Consider the following 22,355-nt stretch of genomic DNA (forward strand, 5'->3'; position numbering starts at 1 on the left):
CTTACACACAGATGAATACAGAAAAATAGATGAGAACAAACAAAATGATTTAATGAATAACTGATATTTTCTCTCTTTCTTTGCCATCCTGAAGACCCCTCACTAAAAGTCCATGTTCTCCTGGATCCATGTCACATGCTCGAGCTTCTTCAGAATGACTTTTCAACAGTTGAAGTTTTGCTGAGAGAAGATGGCCAGCAGATAAGACAGCAGTACATCAACGAGCTCCACAGGCTTCAGGAGGAGGAGGAGGGTTTGCACCTTGGAAGACTGTATTCATGCTGTTCAAATAAAACTAGATCTCCTCCAAACAACTTGCAATCAAACTATTTTCTTCCCATTTTAAAACCCTTTGTCCAGTTTAGATGGGAGAAGTTGATATTATGTGATATTGATCAGGGAAGACTACATTTCTAAATCATTTTTAACTGTGTTTTTATTCACCAGTTATTGATCTTATTTACTCTCCACGTATCTTGATTTAAGAATGGGGCTGTGTTTAAGGGCAAATTTTTGCAATGACTCTGTTCCATCCCACTTTCAGAAATGAACTACATTAGTATTTATCAAAAGAATAAGAAGTTGTGTAAAAGTAGACTTCCTTCCCTAAGCTATTGAGTTGAGCATTAATCTGAAATGTATACTCATAAGTAGACATAAAGGAGTGCATTTATATAGAAATATTTATTTAATCTGAAAAACAACATTAAAAAAAGTCTGTTTTTACAGCAGAGATGAACATGTTTACAGCTTGGTACAAAACAAACAAATAGGTGTGATTAGCTCATGTCTCGATGGACACACACTGTACGGGGGGATGAATGTTTTGATGACTCATCAGTTTTGATTTGATGAAGGATAAGAGTTATTCACAATAAGGCGTGTAGCTGACCAGCTTGACAGGTGGGCGCGGTGTAACGGTTTGTCAAAAGGCTTAAAACCCGTCTCAGCTCTCAGTCTGTGGGTGACATCACTCAGGCCATCCGGGGGAGACCTCCCTCACAGCGAGCTGTTGAAGAGAAGCAACCGAAGTCCACCCCAGAAGAACCAACAAATACAGATGTTGTTGAAGCTCAGGTTTCTTCCTCTGTCTCTGCAGCTCTCTGGGCACCTCGACGGACCAGTCACCAATAATCCACACTGTGTCTATAGGAGAAATACAAAGGTGTTCAATTAATGCCTCAGACAACACAAAATGTACAGTTAACTACATGTGACAGCTCAGGGTGTTTTTTTGTTATGAGTCACATCTGCAGGAATAATATTGAACAAGGTAGCTGCAACTCATCATAATAGATGCCAGTCTTAAACACTATTTTTTCTAATACTTAAAGTTTTTGGTGTGAAGCTGACACTGTCCACAGACTCCATGACTTCACGGGGTTCAATAGAAAACAAATGTCTTATAATAAATACTAAATAATTATTTTTCAATTGTCATGTTCACCTCATCACTGTTGACATCAGTAAATATAAGACACAGACATTCCTCTTTTTGTCAGAACAGTAACATGAACTGTATGCTTTGTAATAATGATTTCTTCTGGATGTCTCATATTTATTTACAGTTTATGGATAAAACTTTGTTAATGTATTTCTCTGCTGACACTGACAAAGTCTAACTGCTCTGACAAATAACTAATAACCATAATTGTATATTTAAAAAAGTGTAGTTTTAAGACTTTAATTGAATATTTGGGTTGAATATAATTTGTTTTAAATGTGTTGTAGAAAAGTTAAATGTTAACTTACTGTTTGTAGAGTTTTCTCAGGACGAGCAGGAATAGTTGATGATAGCTGCCTAGCCGTTAGCTATGCTGTCAAGTGGACTGCTAACGTCGAGCTGAATGGGCGGAGTTAAGTCCCGCCGGTCCCGCCTTACTGCTGTTGCTAGGTTGATCCGAAGTTAGGTTGAGACTGCAAATCCAATATGGATGCGGCCGTCGATTGGACTCATTTTCTGCCTATGTAACAGACGGGCCAGGGTTTGTCCAGTAATATTTACAGTCTATGTGTGTGACTCAAGTTAGGAATCAGAAACATTTCAAAAATTCAAAGTTGTGTTTATCTAATAATTAAACAGTAACTTTAAGAGGAAATGGTGGTTGTGTCAGTGGTCAAACAGTCTTTAATAAACTTTCAGAATATTTATTTTTACCGTGCAATACAATGCTGCTCTTATCATGTGTCCTTTAAACAAATATCCTCCAAACATACCTGCAGGTTATAAGATGTTTCATCAAGAAAAACCTTTCTGGAACAAACTGATATTAGATGTTGAGCTCCAGACGCCCCTCGTGTCATTCTTAAAAAGATAATATCCAAGTATCACATTTTGGTGAGGCAGCGGCGTGCTCCAAACACATTATCAACGTCCTCACTGTTGACTTGCAGACTGGCCTTCAGAGGATGAGCCGTTATCACAGGGTGTGGGGGGGAAGGGGTCAGACAATAACCCAGAGCTCCAAACACCAGCATACACATTCAAATATCCCAGAGTCACAGTTTCCCATCTGCAGTAGAAAGCTCATTTTCACTAAACCTAATAATGGCAGAGGCTATATCACCGATGTAATCTGACTTCAGTCCGAGGCAACAGGCTGTGTGTGTGTGTGTGTGTGTGTGTGTGTGTGTGTGTGTGTGTGTGTGTGTGTGTGTGTGTGTGTGTGTGTGTGTGTGTGTGTGTGTGTGTGTGTGTGTGTGTGTGTGTGTGTGTGTGTGTGTGTGTGTGTGTGTGTGTGTGTGTGTGTGTGTGTGTTACTGCATACCATGTGTGTGAATTTTTCAGTTTCATGCGGGTTAAATGCTTGTGTGTGCATGCATGACATTGCTGGAGTGTTATGCATACAGTGGTCTCTGAAAGTTTTGACAGTGACATTTCTGCAATATGAAGACGACCCCAAAGCTGAATGTAAACTTGAATTTAGTATGACGTTGAATATCTAGTGTTAGAGCCTTCACTCGGCCAGCCCCCTCTTAGTAAACCTTACGTTATTCAATGAAGAGAAAAGATAGTTTGCTTGAAATGATTCTTTTAATTTAAAATTCACTTAACTTCTCACCCTTCAGTGGCGTCAGGCGGACTCCATCAGGCATCTGGGAAAGGTGACGCTGGCTCAGGAGCAGGACTACACAGGCCTCATCGTGGGCTGTGTGTGTGTCAGCCTGCTGCTGCTGATGCTGGCTTCGCTGCTCATGTGGAGAAGGAACAAACACATTGATGGTAAGAGCAGAGATATCAGGTCGTGGGAAGAGTCAGTGGGCCCGCTCACTTCTGCCACATCCTAAACTTGATGTGTTGATTTCACAATCCTTTGTTAAACTTTGAAATCTAATGTTGAGCAGACTCTTCAGTCAGGTCACATTTATTGAAGTTTTTGAAGCCTGTAGGTTTCAGAGGAATATTTAAAAATTGAGTGAATTTGAAATACTTTGCAATGAAAAGGTACCAGTAGTAGTCAGCAACAGGAATAAGATTGTCAAAATTAAATGCTTACAAATAAAAAAAAAACATGTCTGACGAGAATTTAGGCAAACTGTATGGGAGAAATTAGATGATAAGGATGTCATCTCTTGTTTTGACTGTTAAATATGAAGTGGTTATATTGCCAATTAAGGTAACAAATCGGGGGTAAATACTTCTATATTCATTGAAAGGGTTTTGCATCTTTATTCTCAGTATTTCCGCAACAAAGTTAAGACTATTCCATCTCCCATACCATTTTTTTTTTGATACAACAATTTGAAGTAGAAATGTAAACAATAGCGTCAAAGTAAAAAGAAAAATGTCACCAGTATTGTATTCACCTACAGGTCGCAGACGTTTGAAACAAAGAGCAGAATATCATCTGCAAACAGCTTGACTTTAGAATGAATCAGACATTGTCCCTCCATTCATTTATTTTCCTTATGCCTGGCCCTAATACTCTTATATTAATCTGAGAGTGAATCTGTTTTTAAGGAGTCTAAAAGAGGCTTTTACTTAACTTCATTATACAACACTTGAGATAAGACGAACATCGGAACCAAACAGGGCAGCTGCAGAGTCGAGCAAAAAGGTCACTAAAGCAAAGTGTGTTTTTTGTCAGTTTTAATACATTTGCATAGTGTGTTGTTTTTTTTCATTATGTGTATGCTTGTGTTTATGCTGGGATTTGTTTGCCTGGTGGGTTTAAAGGAAGATTGTGAGTGGTGGGTGCGTTGGTGAACTGCTTTGCCTTCCTAAGTAAATCTCTCCTCTCTCCCCCACCTCTCAATCTCCCTCATCTTTTATCTTTTTTTCTTCTCTTAATCCCCCCACTCTCTCCATCCCATCCTTTCTATCTGCTCAACCTGTCTCTCACTTTCATCTTTACCTTCTACGTGCATCTTATCCCCTTATATATCGCTACCATTTCCTTCCTCCTCCCTCCGTCTCCTTCTAGATCTGTCTGAGGTGTGGTTTGATGGCCGGGGTCACATCCAGCATCTGGACAGGCTGGCTAATGCGAGGAGCGTCAGCCCCACTAACGAAATGGTCTCCCACGAGTCAGTCGACTATAGAACCAACCTGCTTGAGGGTACGTCAACCAGATAAGCCCCTCCCTGTCATTCTCCTACCCCCATAACCCCTCCATCCCTCCCTCCCTCTCATCTACCTGCTTCCCTCCCTCTGGGGCTAAATGCTACGCTAGCAGTGCATGACTTATTAGTTCTGAACTAACACCAGTAGCCTTGTGGTACATTTTGATGAGTACTATTGAACCAGCTGTGTCAATCATGATAACTGTTTTGTTAGTGTGCAGCCTTTTAAACCCAGTTTGACTTTTGGAACAAGAAATTTAACAATTTAACAACAAAGAAAAAAGGTCGGAGGTCGTGCAAATTTTGGTTCCAATAGATGACCCTGAGGTGGAAAAGAAACCCTTTATTCACATTCTGCCTTGGACTTGTCACTCAACCTCCTGTTGAATGGTAAAAGATGGCACCCCTACTTGAGAAACTGTCACGTCGTGTTTTTTTTTTTTCATTTTTATTACGAAGCTGAAATTCCTATGAGACATGGTCCATATTGGAGAAACTGTCTTCTGGAAGCTAATAAGTTGTCAAAACGTGGATGTTGTCTTCAGAGTCACCTGTGGTTTAAGTTTCCTAAGCTTGAGTCCTTAGGGCGTGAGGGGGGCTCCTTGTATCATGATCCTAAGTATGATTGGCTCAGCAATTTTCTTGCTTCTGAAAACTGACTTAAAAGGCAAAATGTGAGAAGGTAGACTGAACTAATGCTTGTCCTCAGGGAGAGTAGTGGTGCATGATCTGTGTCTGAAGCTTATATTTGGTTGATAATTGCTCCAACCACTTACCCCACGTCTGTAAGTCCTCTCTGTCGTCTGGTGAGTCTATTTTGGATAAAATTTCCTTTTTTTTAAAGTCTGAAGGGTTTTTTTTTCTTCCGCTATCAGCATCAGAGAAGAAATCAGAAACTTTGTTTTTCTAGCCGTGCTCCATCACAGTGTCATGTTGCCCTCGGCCTTTGTAGGCTTCACTTTCTGATCATGTAACACACCCTGACCCCTGGAGATTCTTCTGATACAGTTGTTGATCTTTGACCTCCTTCATCTCCTCTGCTCCTTCAGATCAGGGCACAGACAGGCCAGAGACGTGCCGGTCGGCTGCTCCCGTCTACGGGGGAAACGGGGAGCTGCTGTCTCCCCGATTGGGAGCTCTGGGAGGAGGGATTGGTCTGGGAATGGAGGGCGAGCTGGTGTCACCGCTGCTGATGGCCTCGGTCCACATCGACCCGTCCTGCCTCCATCCAGACCTCCTGACCGAGGTGCAGCATGTGGTTATCGCCAGGGAGCATCTGCTTCTCCACCTCAACCAGGTCATCGGCAGAGGTCAGTCACAGAGATACTGTCTTTATTGTTAGAATAGATCGTTTTGGAATATCATATTTCTCGGTCTCATAGTATTTATTTAATTTGATAGTACTGTGGTCTTTTTGAAGCACTTTTCTAGAGTCCAACACTCTTCTAAACAAGCTACATGATGACACCTTTAATAAAATTTGCCCTATTGTTTATAGCATTCTACACTCTGCTGCTAAATCCTTACCATAACTGAAATCATACACCCTAAAACTGATATATCTATGATCCATATAAACCAAAAACTTTAAAATATACCCTACTTGGGTTGCGGTAGCGTAGTGGTTAGTGCGTGCGCCCCATGTACGGAGGCTGTAGTCCTCCAAGCGGGCGGCCCGGGTTCAAATCGGACCTTTGGCTCCTTTCCTGCATGTCATTGCCCACTCTCTCCCTGATTTCCTACTCTTATCAACTGCCCTGTCTCTACAAAAAGCACATAGAGCCCCACAAAAAAATCATACTTTACTCTATTATTTCATTCCTACACCCCCAAATTGTTTGAACTAAAAAAGGTAATTTGCATTAAGAAATAAAGCTAGTTTATCGAAAAACAAAACGCTTCTTCATCAACCTCTAAAAAAAAACAAAAAAAACTTCTGACCTTAAAGCTCCTGTGAGGTATGTACTACCTGGTGTTTCGAATACAAAGTTACATAGATGAGTTCACAGATTCTTTTGTTGACTGGCATCCAATGTTGTAGTTCGTACCGAGAAAACAAAAATACCATCACTTACTGCTTACTACAATCAGTAGGTAGTAGGTATGTAGGTAAGAAATTCTGTTGATCTTGATCTGAACAAATGTAAGTACTGTTTTCTGGTGAAAGATCTCATTTTTTTTGTTTTTAACTGTCAAATATATCACTCACTGTGAGTCTTTGCTGTGGAAAATGTAAACAAAGGCTGTTTCTGCTTGTTTGACCCCTACCCTGCAGCAGGGGATAAAAGCATTAAAATCTACAATTTAGAAACCATCGATCTTTCTGCTGATGGTTTTATTCAGTCTTGTTGGTCACTTAGAAGCCTCAATATTGTTTTCCAGTCTGTTTCATAACCACCTAAATACTCGTCACAGGAGCTTTAAGTGCTGCACAAGAGAAACAATAAAGCTTTTTTTTCTTTTCAAACATTCATGGTGGGATTTTAGCTGATGGGGAGCGATACCATCATGCAGCCATCTCAGGGATTTATCCAGAGCTCTACAAAAGCTAAAGTCACCCATAAAGGGCTTCATTGGCAGCTTTATCCAACCACAAGCTTGACATGCAGACACAAAAATCACCTCATTATTCTGTTAAAGTAGGCGGGTCAGACCCACTGATCAAATTCAACATACTGAGGAGAAAGACCCCAAACCCCTCCGGCCCCCCTTCAGCTGAATTATCCCCTCAAGAAAGGGGCCTGGATTTGGAGGAAGGATTTTTTTTAAAGAGGCGTAGGATGATTTGTTCACAGCTAGTATTCCCCGCACCAATTGTTTGGAGACGTAATCCAACACTATAAGACATCTGCGGGGACGTGATAGGAGAGCGCCGTGCTCATTTTATTCCTACACCCCTTGCAGTCTGGGGCAAGACCTCCTGTCTTTAAGAGATATAATTCAATAAAATGCACAATAACTCAAGGGGGTTTGGCGCAGGCTATTAGCTTGTGGGGGTATTAATGAATACAGCTTCATACTGGGTTACTTGAGGGGGCAGATTTAGTGTGAGAATGATGGTAATTTAAGATGATCTGAATTAGCTGTGACAGGAAAACAAGCTAGACACGTACAAGAGTCAGACATAATTGTTTTCTACATGGAGAAAATAAAACATAAAACATTGCATAACTAAATGAAATGACCTTGATGCTTCTGCTTAAAATATGAGAATCATTTTTTATCTGACTTCTGGAGCTGCTGTGATCATGGAGCCAACTGGCAGAAAGCAAGATCTTAATCAAAATGTTGAGAAGCCAAGATTAAAATGAAAGATACTCGATGCACAAATTCCAAAAATGGATTTCAGTATCTTTCTGCAAACAGATTTTATTGTTCAGACGGTGCAATACAGATGTTACCATTCATGGGCATGATTTAGAAACTGTTGTTTGCTTACTTGGATGTAATCAGAATCACATTCAGGTTTGTTAGCCAGGAAAATTCATTCCAGGAATTGGTATCTGATTAGGCGTTCTCAGCGGGCTTCTCTGCTGCCAAATTAAATGTACGTACTCTTTTAATGTGATGTGATTAGGTACAGATGTTGGTGCTGTAGTGTCATCAATGATGCATCTAAATTTGATGTCTGGTGTCTATTCGGTTCGGGCTTCAGGGCTTCTAGAAAGCCATCACAGTGTCATGACATTTAACACTCTAAATGTTTTAAAGTTGTGTTTATAAGTTATCTATGACTTGGGCGAATGTTCTGGGTCTCAAAGGTAAAATAATCCTGCATTCTCGCTAATGGCCAGCAGGGGGAAACTCCACTGGTTGCACACAAAGAAAAGATTACAATTTGAAAGAAATCTATGAGAAAATAATCCTTCTACCTTTAATTTTTACCTCAGTAAACATCTCTCTAATTACCTCATCGTTTCATTCAGTAGTTTCTGGTTTTCTTCAATATAGAATTGTAGTGTGTTTCATTGGTCTAGGAAGTCGGAAATTGTGAGTTACCTGTCTGATATGTCTTCAGAAACACCCTCCTGAAGTTGGAATTCCAACTTGGAAACTCTGAAAAAAACCTTCAGTAGCTCAAGTTAAAATCCAACATGGATGCTACGTGCATCAACAGTAGCGTTAAAGCTGGAACTATTTTGTTTATTAGAAACCTAGTCCTCTTTTTGTGTAATTAAATCCTTCACATTGATAGTATCGTGCAAGTTCTATCTTTGTCATCTTATTTTTGCGCCCAAACTTTAACGTAGTGTGTTGTAATCGCCAGGTGTTAGCTTGACAAATAAAATGCTGCTTGTTGCTTGTTTGTTTTTGCCAACTAATTGAAACAAGGTTAACTCAGGGTGTGACCTCATTCTCAGCTCCGACATTAGACTTCCGAGGTAAACGGAACGCACCACGTCCAAGTAAAGTCACTCCTAGTGGCCAAAAAGGATGTCACCTTTTGTCCAGCCTGACTCGACTGGAAAACAATAGTCTGCGGAACAAAAGTTGACTTTAAGGAGATGCAGTGGCAGAGTTCCCACCCAACAAAGTGGAGTGTCAGTAATGGTTGCCCTAGCTTGGCCAAGCTTTCCAAAGAGCTCCTTTTGATTGATTGATAGGGGGATCTTTTTGCTACTATGGAAAATCATATCGCTTGGTGATGACTCATGACATTCCCGGCATGGAGAGTTGTAGGAGCAAGATTTTCTTTGGCAGATGAAACTCATTTTAAGCAGGTAGTCGGCCAACAAATGTGTTGGTCGACTACCTAATAAAAACATTTCATAATTGGTTAACAACCTGACGTATTAACAGCGATGACATTGCAAAGTGGTGCATTTCATGAGTCACTCGTTACAATCTTTCTCTCTAATTAGAGGCTTATTCTGTGTGGGCTGGAGGTATTTTGAAGGTCTTTACAGGTTTAAACAGAAGCATTATAAGTCACTGATACTGAATACTTCAGACTAATGCGTCTTGTTGTAACCTGCAGGTCACTTCGGATGTGTTTTCCATGGAACTCTGCTCGAACCAGATGGGCAGAAGCAGCACTGTGCAGTAAAGTCTCTGAACCGTGAGTACAAATCCTTTTCAGATTTATTTTTAGTTATGACTTAAAACCAGCAGCTTTTACTTTTCAGATTTCTCATAGAATCCAAAAAATCTCAAACGTATTCTCACCCCCCTGTAATTATTACATTCTTCACCTGTTTATACTGCATATCATTGTATGATATCATGACGCTCCAATTGCATTACGGATCTCATCTCATCAGAGTGATGAATCGTTTTCAGCCGAGCTGATGGTGATGAATGAGCGTTGCATGGTGAGGATGACGTTAGGGTTCCCCCTAATCGTGTAACCTGTCAGATGGATGCAGGGAGATTGATGCTGGAGTAATATAGAGGAGAGCTCAGTGCTGTCACAAAGAGATACCAAATACACTCCTGACCAGCTGGGGTTCGATCCACTGGGGTTTCGACCTTTAAATACGTTTAGGGATTTCAGAGGGCATCTTGTCATTGTTTTTTTCACTTTCTGTTGTCTTATATAAGATATATATTTCTATTGTTAAGCCAAGTAGTTGAAAGTGAAAGAGACAAAGACACATAAGAGCTTCCATCTCTAACCAGATTACTGCAGAGTCAGTGGGTTTAAAGTGCGCGACATCAGAGTCATGAATGCAATTGGCAAATGGGGGCTTGGCATGGCTGAGGTCTGGGTGAGGATATTCAGAGAAGGTTGATTTATTTTATTCCTGCAGTTATGGACAATTTCTGCTAATGTTTACTTCCCTGTCCTTACGTAATCTAGAATGATTTTTCTTTTAATCTCTTGGGTGTATTAATATTTTTTCTTTATTTTTTTTCTACAAAGGCATCACAGATCTGGAAGAGGTGTCCCAGTTCCTGAAGGAGGGGATCATCATGAAAGACTTTAGCCACCCAAACGTCCTCTCTCTGCTGGGAATCTGTCTGCCTCCAGAGGGCTCTCCGCTGGTGGTTCTACCCTACATGAAGCATGGAGACCTGCGCAACTTCATCAGAGATGAGGGACATGTATGTTTCCAATGAGCCATTGAGACATCCTGTAAAGGCTGTATGTGCTTAAATGACATTGTACAGTCCCAGAGTTTTGAATTTAAAAAATCCTCTTGTAGGCACTTGTGGAAAATGATTATTGCTGAAATGATGCTTTGCAAAACAGTGATTTCACTTTAGACATTGAATACATTCTGCATAGATAAGTCAATGCTGCAGAAACCAAAATAAAGTTTATTTCAGACAACTGATGGTTGTTTCTTCCCACAGAACCCGACAGTGAAGGACCTGATGGGCTTCGGACTTCAGGTGGCCAGAGGGATGGAGTATCTGGCCAGCAAGAAGTTTGTCCATAGAGACCTGGCTGCTAGGAACTGCATGTAAGTTAAAGTAAACACATTCCATATCAAGTTTGGGTCGATAATACAGAGAGAAAGCTTTATTGATCCTAAAGTGAGATTGGAGGCATTGCTAAATTAATGGGAGATAAATTGCTGATCATGAGTGAATAAGGGGGTAAAATAGATTAAAAGATTTCCTCCCTTTTCTCCGACAGGCTGGATGAGAGCTACACCGTGAAGGTGGCCGACTTTGGCCTGGCTCGAGACGTTTATGACAAAGAATATTACAGCGTCCACAACAAGAGCGGAGTCAAGCTGCCCGTCAAGTGGATGGCTCTGGAGAGTCTGCAGACACACAAGTTCACGCCCAAGTCTGACGTGGTGAGGAGTCAGTCACTAAAACCTCATGAAAAATGTGTCGGGAAAAAGAGTGGTAGTTTGATAAGTATTTTAATTCAATTGTTTTTCCTATAGTGGTCATTTGGTGTGTTGCTATGGGAACTGATGACACGTGGAGCCCCGCCCTATTCTGATGTGAACTCCTTCGACATCACCGTGTTCCTCCTGCAGGGGAGGAGGCTGCTGCAGCCCGAGTTCTGCCCTGACGCACTGTGAGTACACACACCAGCAGACATTTAAACATACTACATACACATACTCACCTGTCACTTCCCTCCTCTAGTTAAATGTCAAGGCTCGGTAATTGTGAGTGATTAACTGTAGAACCATCATGTAGAAGGAGAGGGAGAGTCTGGAGTCAGGGGAGAGCAGCAGGGAGAAATTGGGAGCCGTGTGAGCAATGGAAGTCGTACTGTAAATAAAAAACCTGACAAGTTTCATCTATCCATCATCTACATCAGTAAGACTTAAAAACACAATCGCAGCTATTTAGTCACTTAAATCCACAAGTGGTAAAAAGTCTAATTGTATACAAGTCTATGACAATAGAACCCTTCTCCTCCCTTGATTTATATCGCCAGTATGCATTTCCCTGAGGAGTTTTTGGTCTTAAGAATGTGTTTCTGTTACATGTCAGTACATGTTTATTTGATAAACTGTGGTCTCTGGAAAAAGTGAGCGGTCATTGTTGAGCTCTACATTTAGCATTTGTGCTAACAACTGAGCGTTTGCTAACCTTCGGCTTTCCTCCAGCTCCATGGTCCTATATGGTCACTCTTCGCTAAATACAGCCACTTATTGAATATGTGTTAGCCTCCTGTTGATGTAGACAGTCACATCACATCACAATAGAGTTTTTTTAACACACATGTTGACCCACTTAACACTGCTGTAATCTGAATCATTCTTATCAATTAAAACTCTGACCCCCCCCCCCCGTCCTGAAACCGAGACCAAGAGTGAGATAACCCGATGAAGTGTTCCTTGCCTGTCTGTAGTGTGTGTGTGTGTGTGTGTGTGTGTGTGTGTGTGTGTGTGTGTGTGTGTGTGTGTGTGTGTGTGTGTGTGTGTGTGTGTGTGTGTGTGTGTGTGTGTGTGTGTGTGTGTGTGTGTGTGTGTGTGTGTGTGTGTGTGTGTGTGTGTGGAAATTAGCGGGGAGTGGGAGTGTTCAGGTGAGGGAGGCAGAGGCCCAGAAGTTCCCAAGCTGTAAATTAAACAGAGAGACGGGCAGGAGGTGATGCACGTCTGCAAACATTCCGGCAATTCTTCACTCGTGACTGCTGGCTGGATGTTTTGGTGATAGCAGACGCTGGCAGATAGCTCAGGCTTGTTGTGATCGAGCCATTTTTCTTCATTTTTAAGGGGTGCCGAGTTTGAGAAAATAAATTGTAATAGAAATTTCCGAGATGTCAGCTTCTGAAAGGCTGCAGAGATGTGTTGCTAAATGATAAAAATGATTAATCGTAGGTGTGAAAGTCAAACTTATCTTAAGGCAAAGCGAAGAATAAGCCATTGTTTACCTTTTCATTTTTTATGCATGACAGTAGCGAGGGAATAATAGCTGACTGTGATGGAATAACTACAAATAGCATTTCAGACTGAAGCCGTTCTGACAAAGTTGAAAACATAAAGTCAATCTTCAAGGTTCAATTGTTCCTGGTAGATGATTCATTCTTTTATGGGGAAAAAAAACTGGATGAGAGAAGAGTCTAACACAACAATGCCGGTCACAGGCAATTACAGCTGGAGCCAAGGACAATTTTGTCCTCCACTTGTGCTGAACTCCTTTGTGTGAACGCGAGTGGAGAGGGGTTGGAGGTGTGCTGCTGGAGGAGAGTGGAGGCTTCAGAATAGCGGAGGTGTCACCTAGCAGATCTACTGGATCAAAAAGTCCCACATTCTTTAAAATAAATGCAATAAAGAGAAGAAATAGACACAAAAAGTTATTGTTTGGCATTTTTCCGAATAGAAACTACAAGTAACATTTTCAGGAATCAGAATAATTTAAAAATTGTAATTTTTTTGTGCCTTTATTGGAGAGATAGGACAGTGGATAGAGTCGGAAATCAGGGGGAGAGAGAGAGCTGGTTATGACATACAGGAAAGGAACCACAGGTGGGATTCAAACCTGGGCCGTCTGCTTGGATGACTATAGCCTCCATACATGGGGCACATGCACTAACCACTACGCCACCAGAGCCCCAATTTGGAGGCCCTTCTGGTTGGGACTATGTTGCTAAAAAAGTAAAATCCAGTTCCAGATATGTCATTGTCTAAATGTATGTCCAAAAGTTTCTGTGTGTAAATGAAGAACCTGAAGGAAATGACCAGATTTTTGTTGAAGGAAGTAATCTTGATTTTCTGTTTGTAGTCCCAATACTTCTAACTTATAGCCTTTGGGCAGGCTTTGTTGTGTGCTGGAAGACAGTTGTTTTATAGAGAGGGATAAAGGGGGCAGAACTCTTTAATTTAATGAAATACCAGAACCAATGTGCTGTCAACAGACGTCCATCTAGGTCTTTTATTAATTCCTATGAACAGATATCTTCACGTGAAGGCAGATAACAATCTGATTGTAGAGGTCGTCTCCAAACTGTAACTCTTTGGATGCGTCTCAAATTGGTTGTGCGACTGTAAACAATGAACAGTGCATGGAGCCTGCACATACTAACTCAAGTCACACAGTTCACAGACGGGCGTTGTTCTCCTTGATACAAGTTATTATGCTTTCAAAATTGTTCTGAAGCTGGTCTACAAAGTAAAAGTATTTACATAAAAATGCTTTTATTGGTTTAATTATCCAATAATTGAGTAGTTCACAGTGACTTTTTTGTTAATCAGCTTAATGGATTATTGACATATTCAAACTATTTTTTGTGCCATTTAACCTTTTTTGCATCTAACGTTATTTCAAACGGCTTCACAAAAAGGGCATATTTCCAGATAAAATGAACTTTAATGGGGCACTGCAAGCCTAGTAGAAAGTGCGCCCCATGTGCGGAGGCTGTGGTCCTCCTGGAGCGCGGCTCGGGTTCAGGTCCGACCTGTGTCACCTTTCCTGTATATCATTCCAGACTACTTCTGTCTCTGATTTCCGACCCTATCCACTCTCCTATCTCTACAGTAAAGGCAGAAAAAATCCCAATCTTTAAAAAAAAAAAAAACACTTTTATGACTCCAATAAGTTCATATATATATGACTTATTTCTAGGATGTAGGTGTTGAAATGTGAGTTTTAAAGCATCTCCTCTTTCTCTCTCCTCTTCCCCCTCCTCCAGCTACACGGTGATGATCGAGTGCTGGCACCCCAAGCCGGAGCGTCGGCCCTCCTTCTCCAAGCTGGTGTCGCGCATCTCCGCCATCTTCTCCAGCTTCAGCGGGGAGCACTACGTCCTGCTCAACACCACCTACGTCAACATCGACAAGATGAGCCCTTACCCCTCCCTCTTCGCCTCCTCCCCCTCCTCCACTAACGACCCCGCTTCCTCCTCTCCGTACCCCTCGTCCGATCTCTCCACCTCCACGTCCCTGCCGACACAGTCCTCCTTGTTTTGCCGCGTGGAGCGAGAGTGCTGCACCTGAAGGAGGAGGACGAAGACTTATAGTTTGAGGCCAGGAGCGATGGGAGGAAGCAGTGAGGTGATGAAGAACTACTGTATGTACTTGCCAAACACTGGACACTGGATGCTGAGGACAAAAAAAAACAAACAGTTTTTGCAGCTTTTGACTGATCACTCAATGTACATAGATCATCGACCTTAAACAGACAAGGTCCTCCCTGAACTATAGGACCGACTTCAATGACTTTTTTTGGACAACCTTTTTGACCTTTCATCGACCCCGAGGACAGGATGTCAGCCTTCCTGTTCCTCTACAGAACAATCAAACAGGCACAGGAACTCCTCCTCGAAGCCTCCCAGCGGACAAAGCCCACCTGTCACAGAAGCACAAAACTATAAATCCAAAACCATCTCACTGACTGCTGTACCCACACAGGGAGACAATTCAGGTGTCTGCGCTCCTCTGGGTGGCATGTGCTTCGATACCCGGATGTGGCTGGTATCCGTCTGTAATGTGAATGTTTGACAAATGGCCATGTAGAAAATGTCCCACCTCCACACGCCAAAAACAAGACTATACGCCTCCCTCGCATGCCCTGCGCCTGCACTCAGAGAGATAAATGAAGCCTTTTTCATAGACTGTAGCGCCTCGGGTGAGTTGAAAAAAAAAGGTGTAGGTGGAAGGTGGGATGTGGAAAAAAAAAAACATGCTGCCTGTGTGCAGTTCACTGGATGCTTTAGTTGTAGGATAAATTAGCTTTTAATGGCTTGGATCTTTTTTTTTTTTTTTTTAAGTCTAAGAGCTTAGTCGTGACTCACCTGTGCTAAATCCCCAGAGTGAAAAGTACGAGAAGCGCCCTTTATTTTACTTTTTTCAATCCGCCATTTCATAAGTGTCCCACTACAACAACGTGCACACGCTTGAAAGTTTTGAGGTTTCCTTAGAGAGAAGAAAAGAGAACACATGAGAGACATGTCCTGGAGGTTCTTCTGTCAGTCGACGAATCGCTAAGTGTTTGTCGGATCAGTCTCTCGTTTCATATCCTTTACATTTATATGATACAGAGCATCTCTGTACATGTTTAAATTAACTCCTACATAAAGGACATTAGGGTGTGCAGCCAGAAGGCCTTTGGCTTATTAAAGACCTAAAAGTTGATCTTCATTTTAATAATGAAATAACTATCAGCCAACACTTCAAAGAGGTTGTTGTCCTATTAAGATTTCCTCGAATACTTTTAAGTTGAATCTTTTACCTCAGAGAGTTTGTTCCTGTGTTCATCTGGGTTCAAATCAAAGAGTGTGCTTTAATCAGTGCTAGCTGGATTTCACTCTTTCTTTCTGATGGCTGGTTGACAAGTCATAAGCAGAACTATTGAATACCAGTGTGTCTGCAAATTTTATCCCAGACAAATTGAAAGTGATCTCGTCTTTTATCACTCTTTCAAAGCGTAGATTGCAGTTGAAGTCTTTTTTCTATCAATGTTTCTTTTCTTTTTAAGGATTCTAGTAATTTCTTTACAGTGTATGAAAATCACATTTCTCAGCCTTGCTTGAGTGGTTTATCATCAATGATAGGAGGTTATTCAGTCAAAATGTAGCTCTGTACTACATTACATTAGACTATGATGAAAAGGTGTGAAGTTTGATGATTTTATTTACTTACTGACAGTCAAATAGACAAATTGTTGCTTCTACCTAGAATTTGTTTTTGGCAAAGATGGACCAATAATTTGTAATTTACAGTTAAGTAATAGATTTATCGATACACAACACATAAGGTTTATTTCGGACCTGTTCATTTTCTCTGCATCAATGAAAGCAGATTTCCGCCTGTCCTATAGAGAGTTAAATCGCCGTTATTTTTATCACACAAGCAGTAAGGTTAAAAAGAGATTTATAATAAACAGATAAACATTAAGATAGTTACATAGATTTTTATGTATCTGAAATCCAGGTAACGTGATCAAATATCTGTTTAAGGGTGAAGTAGAGCTTGACCGATTAATCGGACGGCCGATAATAGCGTGTAAAGTCACTATCAGTATGGGCTAATTTCATTGCAGGTATGTGCTGATATTACTAGATTTATTTACCAGTCAGATAGCACTTCAGTTGAGTATCATTGTATTACACTAGCAGTCCTCTGTCACCAGCAGAGGGCGCTCTTTGGATCACAGCAAGCATTAAGTGGTGACTCACATACATGCACAGTTACTTTCCAGTTTAGTGACCACCTTTTCTTCGTTATAAATCTTTTCCACAAGTGTTTGATAACTGCATCAACACAATACATTTGAATATCTATATCTATCTGTCTAAACAGATTGATCATGATCTAAGAAAGATATCGGCTGATATATCTGTTTTTTTCTCCCCAATATCAATATTGGCCCCAAAAAATCGATACCGGCCCAAATGAAACATTTCTGAACTAATCTATTAACTAATCACATAAAGTCGTTGTTACTGGATCTTTAATATTAGCATAAGGAATTGATGATTTTTCGTGCATCATCAACTTCATAATTTTGATTGAATTCATCTTGATATATGATCTGTATCCTTGTTGTAATTTTTTTTTTTTTTTTTACAGATTGTCTAAAATTAGTTTTTATTAGAATATTCTGCTTATATTTTGAATTGGGGTAATATTTATGGTTAAAAAAAGTGACCATCTACTTTCTACACAGCCTGTCTTTATGTGTAATGATCGGTATAACTTAAGCAAATCAAGGGTCGGATTTTAATGTTGTAAAGAAATGAATAGAAACCAGAAGAGGCTTTAAACAGTAGATTAAGACATCTGACTTTCCTAAAGTGTTTTGCTGTGATGCAACATAATTTGTCACTAATGGGCTAAAACTTGCAAACCGCTGATGTGGTCAGTTTTCCTTTTATCTTTGCTTCTTGTAGCAGCTTTAAAGTTTTTTTTTTTATTGTATCTGAATGGCTGCTGATGTGACTGGGCCATTGACGGACAGGTATGAATGTTTGCTATGACAAGAAATTTGCTGTACTATATTTTTGTATTGATGATGAGCCTTGTCCTCGAAATCTGGTCCGATTGAAGGACCAGCGGTGAGTGAATAGTGCCATGAACAATGAACAAAGCCACCTAATCAGTCCTTGAATCACTGCCATTTTGTAAATACGGAGAAGGGATCGTAGGGTCTGTGTGGGATTTGTAGCATGCTATAAAAAAACGGTCTGTTCAACATATACGTGGTTGCTCATTTAGCTTGTGATCATTGCTGCGAGATGTTCACCTCACTCCCCACATGATGCTCAGAGACTGCTGTGATCCTACACCACGATGTGTGTGCTTAACACTGTCTGTTCTGTGTCTATATGTATAATTTTGTTGTCCATGAAAAAAAATCCTGAAGGTACATGTTACTATGTAATGTCAAATCGACTTTGTCAGTGTAATAAAGCTATACTACCAGAGTACGCCGGGGTTTTCTACATCCTGTTGTTTTACGAGCCAAACATTTATCTCTTTTATTGAACAAACTTCTCCCCTGAGGGAAAACTTAGACGCACGGCTGTACAGAACGGTAATTATAAGTCCCTGTTGTTAAAAGTACTACCTACATGGTTCTTACTGGCCTCCTACTTTAATATTGTGCAATTGATTTACGGCGTCTTCTTCATACATCACTGTCATGTTGAACAATGAAAAGAATTCAGCATTTCCATGCGGCTCTGATGTCAGACTCGGAGGCTGTTGTACTGTACTGCTGTGTACCAGCACAAGCTACGCATACATTTAAATGTAGCCTAGCTTAAATGTCATTTCGAACTTATGACGGAGTAGCACTTCAAAATTAAATGTACAATAATTGAATTTTATTACAATGTTGACATTAAAATAAGAAATATATAACATGGGTTTAGTCCATTTTTAATTAATTTTGATAAGTACTTACATTACATTACAAGTATTTCCAACAGTTATCAAAGCCAGAGAAACCCATTATTTTACATGTTGTAATGGGACGTGTCTTGTTGTGGCGGCCACCATGACAGTTGCCGTGGAAACACAGGATGTTGCGTCAAAGACCGCTTCATATATTTAGGATGCGGGAATTGCTACTTAAAGCTGCTGTACTGATGTTGATGATGTGCTGCTGTGGTAAAAAAAAAGTCATGTAAATTATACTTGGCTACATCGTCATAGCATAGGGGAGGAGTTACTGCCCTTTGTGATGTCACAAAGGGAAACTTTCCAAACGGCCTGTTTGAGCACATCTCTTATAATAAGGGGGTTTGCAGATAGACTAGGGAAAAATATTAGTGTTTCAAAAACATAGTTAAGTGAATTTTACATAATATGTGATCTTAAGTTCTCATCACTATCCTTTTTTAGATTAAAACGAATTTACAATTTCAAATCCTTCATAACTTCAGTCTGATAGAAGTTGTACTCCTTTGAGACTATTTTAAAAAGTCACAAACACTACATTAGTTTTTGTCTTAGATTTGGAGGGATTGTAAGCTGAGTCAGTTGCCAAGCAACACAGACATCAGAAAAAATGCTGTGTTGGAATTTTCCAGGCTTTCAGGACAACTCAGTCCATCAGACGTAATTGTCTTCCACCTCGCTGCAGCATCTTTGTCCAAAGGCTTAAATTATCTCAGCGAAATCCATGTTAAGCCTCTGCTAACAAGAGCATAAGGCGTGTCTGTCCCTACGTCTCACTCTGAGCATCCATCTCTCCTGCCACATCGGACTTGTCTTGTCTTTCATCCCCCTTCACTCTCAATCCTTCTCTCAGCCCGCCTGCACTGCTACTGCTCGGCTCTGATCAGGGCTTTAAGATGCTGTTTTGACACTGTAAAGCCCTTGGAATGCAAGTGAAAGAAGACGGTTTACATTATTTAACAAAGCCACCAATGCAAAAACCTTGATAACTTCAGTTTTGTTTTTACTTGGAAACATTGCAGCTGTTCTAAAAATGCTCTAACATTGTAATGTAGGAAATGACTAATACCATTTTACAGATTGTGTTTGCCTAATGCAACGCATAGGACATGACATTTTACAATTTATTATCCAAGTCATTAATTCAGATTTATGGTTTTACAACTTTTTCTTCAATTGTGTTAATGCATTAAAACAATAAATGTAAGTGCAGGTTTTATTTTTAAATCATTCAGATGAATTAAAGAAGCCACATTTTTATTCCTAAAGGAACTAATAAAAAGATTACAGTTGTGTTTTGACACAATAAAGCTCTTATGGCTCTTGTATGTATACTCTTCAACCCTTCTTAAACACAAGACCGTATCAGAAGTTAAAGAAACAACATTGATGCACAAAAAGTGTCGAATACCAAGTTTAAGGCCGCGTTCAAGACAAAGTAGAGCTTTACATATTTACCTTATTGAAAAAAGGCACAAAATATCTGTTTCTTAAGTACCTTAAAATGTGTTTATTATTCTTAAAAAACATTGCAACTAGATTTAAATGCATTTTTCTTTCTCCCAAACTATTCTTAGATATGTGAGTATATATGAAAAGACAAATAAGGAACATTCAATCCATGTTGCAAAATCAAATTTATGTGAGGACACTTCACACAGGTCTACACCAAACCCTGTGAAAAAGAAGTTAGTGTAATCTGCAAATCATTGCCTGGAAACACACACAAACACTCTCATTTCAGCATCTCCACTTCCTGCTCTTTATCCCCTCTAAAGTCAAGAGCAGCAGCATTTAAATCCCCCCCTTGTTTTCTACCTTTGTCAGTTTAGTGTTTGTGTGTCTGTCTCCTGGTGTAAGTGATCAGCACTAAAAACACGACCACACGTATGTTCAAAGAGAAAAGCACAGGTGAGGCAGTTTAAGGGATCACAGGGAAAAAGTTAAGCGGGATGCGGGTTTTTGTGCAGCAGTCATCAGTGAATCAGCAGGATGGTATGCATGTCAGAGAGACTGCTGAACCAAAACACACTCTCAGTTCATATACTGCTCACATTACTCACTGGCATGTTAGCACTCACACTCGTGTTAGCATGCACTTTCTGCATGTTGAAGTCACAGCCCAACTAAACATTTGCTCTTTAGCCCCCTGGCCTCTGCCTTTTGATTTGGATTCCTCTGCCTGTTTGATTTTGTCCTAGCCTTAGGGACAGCTTTGACAAATATGTGTTTTAACTTCAATCATTTTGATTCCTCTACTTCTAACCTTAAGGGGAAGTTATCATTCAGATGGCCTGCTTCATTGGAACTGGAAGGTGGGAAAAAACGCTATTCATATTTAAAAGGGAATGTCAAAATTGATGTGTAAGATGTTTAAATATCCTGACTTTAGATTTGTTGTGTACACATGTTTCACATTATGCAGCTCAGTTGCACTTTCTGTTACCCCCTTTCTCGGCAGATATATTTCAAAGTTGTATAAAGAGACATCATGAAAGACTTATTAGACTATTTTTTTTAGATTTGGCACCCCTACAGTTTTGGAGAGTGGAATACGGTCTTGCCAAAAAGTAGATAATCTTTATAAACATATATATCTGCATATGAATGCAACATCTATAGGGTGGGTTCAAGATTTTGGGTTCTGGTCTGTGGTTGTAGTCTGAGGGGTTTTTGTTCTGTTTAGTTTGGGCATGCTTGGGGAAACTGAAAAAGAAGTGGAACAAGTGTTTTTCCAAAAACTTTTGGCTATTGTCCAAGAGCTTAACAATGAAATCAACTCCAACTGCATTCTCATATCTCAAGTTGTGTTTGGACTGTTAACAGTGTCCAGTGGAAAGGAAAAGGGAGTCTTGGGTCCCCAGTTATATCCTGTCAGTCATGTGAATTCCACTTGTTACCCTAGTAGGCTCAAATTATTGTCAATCAATCCTTAAGACTTAATAGTCGTCAGATAACAGTCGCTTGGTTTCTAAATGTCAACGAAATATTCAACCTTGTTCTGTCACTCTCTTTTTCTCTTCCACACCGAGGTCTTTTTCAGTCTTATCTTATTAATGATTCTAAGCGAGGAGCAGTGAACAAAGCTTGCATATGGGCTGTTAACCATTAATAAGTAAAAAAAACTTTTTTTGCCTCAAACCAGCTACAACAATAAAAAGCTAATTGAAATCAATCAAATGACAACAACATAGTTCAAATCATCGTTTTTTGGATAATTTTGATTGAACAGGACCTTATAGTTTTATACCTTAGATGATTTTTTTCTCTTATACATCCACATACTGAGTTCAACAGGAAATGGAGAATGTGATCTGTTTTCAGGGCTGGTTTGAAACTTGTGATTTCAGAGATGGGCAGCACAGTGGGGCAGTGGTTCACACTGTTACCTCACAGTGACATTTGTGGTAGATCGCATGTTCTCCCAATGTGTACTTGGGTTCTCTGCAGGTACTCTGGCTTCCTTCCAAAGACATGTTCGTTAAGTTAACTGGTGACTCTAAATTTCTGTTTTTTCTGTATAAATCATCCCTGCGA

General features: G+C 40.2%; 1 protein-coding gene across 2 annotated transcripts in view; it reads left to right on the forward strand.

The window, feature by feature from the left end:
* met (MET proto-oncogene, receptor tyrosine kinase) overlaps positions 1 to 18,343 on the forward strand; it is a 76,635-nt gene extending 58,292 nt beyond the window's left edge. Inside the window, exons 13-22 of one of the 2 annotated variants that reach the window (XR_010666672.1) lie at positions 3,070 to 3,223; positions 4,425 to 4,559; positions 5,613 to 5,873; positions 9,542 to 9,622; positions 10,427 to 10,608; positions 10,861 to 10,970; positions 11,147 to 11,312; positions 11,406 to 11,542; positions 14,609 to 16,847; positions 16,957 to 18,343. Coding sequence is in view for 1 of the 2 variants with exons in the window: in XM_020637234.3 (XP_020492890.2) it covers positions 3,070 to 3,223; positions 4,425 to 4,559; positions 5,613 to 5,873; positions 9,542 to 9,622; positions 10,427 to 10,608; positions 10,861 to 10,970; positions 11,147 to 11,312; positions 11,406 to 11,542; positions 14,609 to 14,912 (1,530 nt within the window). In the remaining variant the exon portion in view is untranslated. Of the gene's footprint in view, positions 1 to 3,069; positions 3,224 to 4,424; positions 4,560 to 5,612; positions 5,874 to 9,541; positions 9,623 to 10,426; positions 10,609 to 10,860; positions 10,971 to 11,146; positions 11,313 to 11,405; positions 11,543 to 14,608 lie in introns of both variants that reach the window. The other variant, XM_020637234.3, reaches the window with a different exon arrangement.
* Positions 18,344 to 22,355: the final 4,012 nt, after the last annotated feature.

The sequence above is a fragment of the Labrus bergylta genome, chromosome 7 (assembly GCF_963930695.1).
Source record: "Labrus bergylta chromosome 7, fLabBer1.1, whole genome shotgun sequence".
Classification (NCBI taxonomy): Eukaryota; Metazoa; Chordata; class Actinopteri; order Labriformes; family Labridae; genus Labrus; species Labrus bergylta.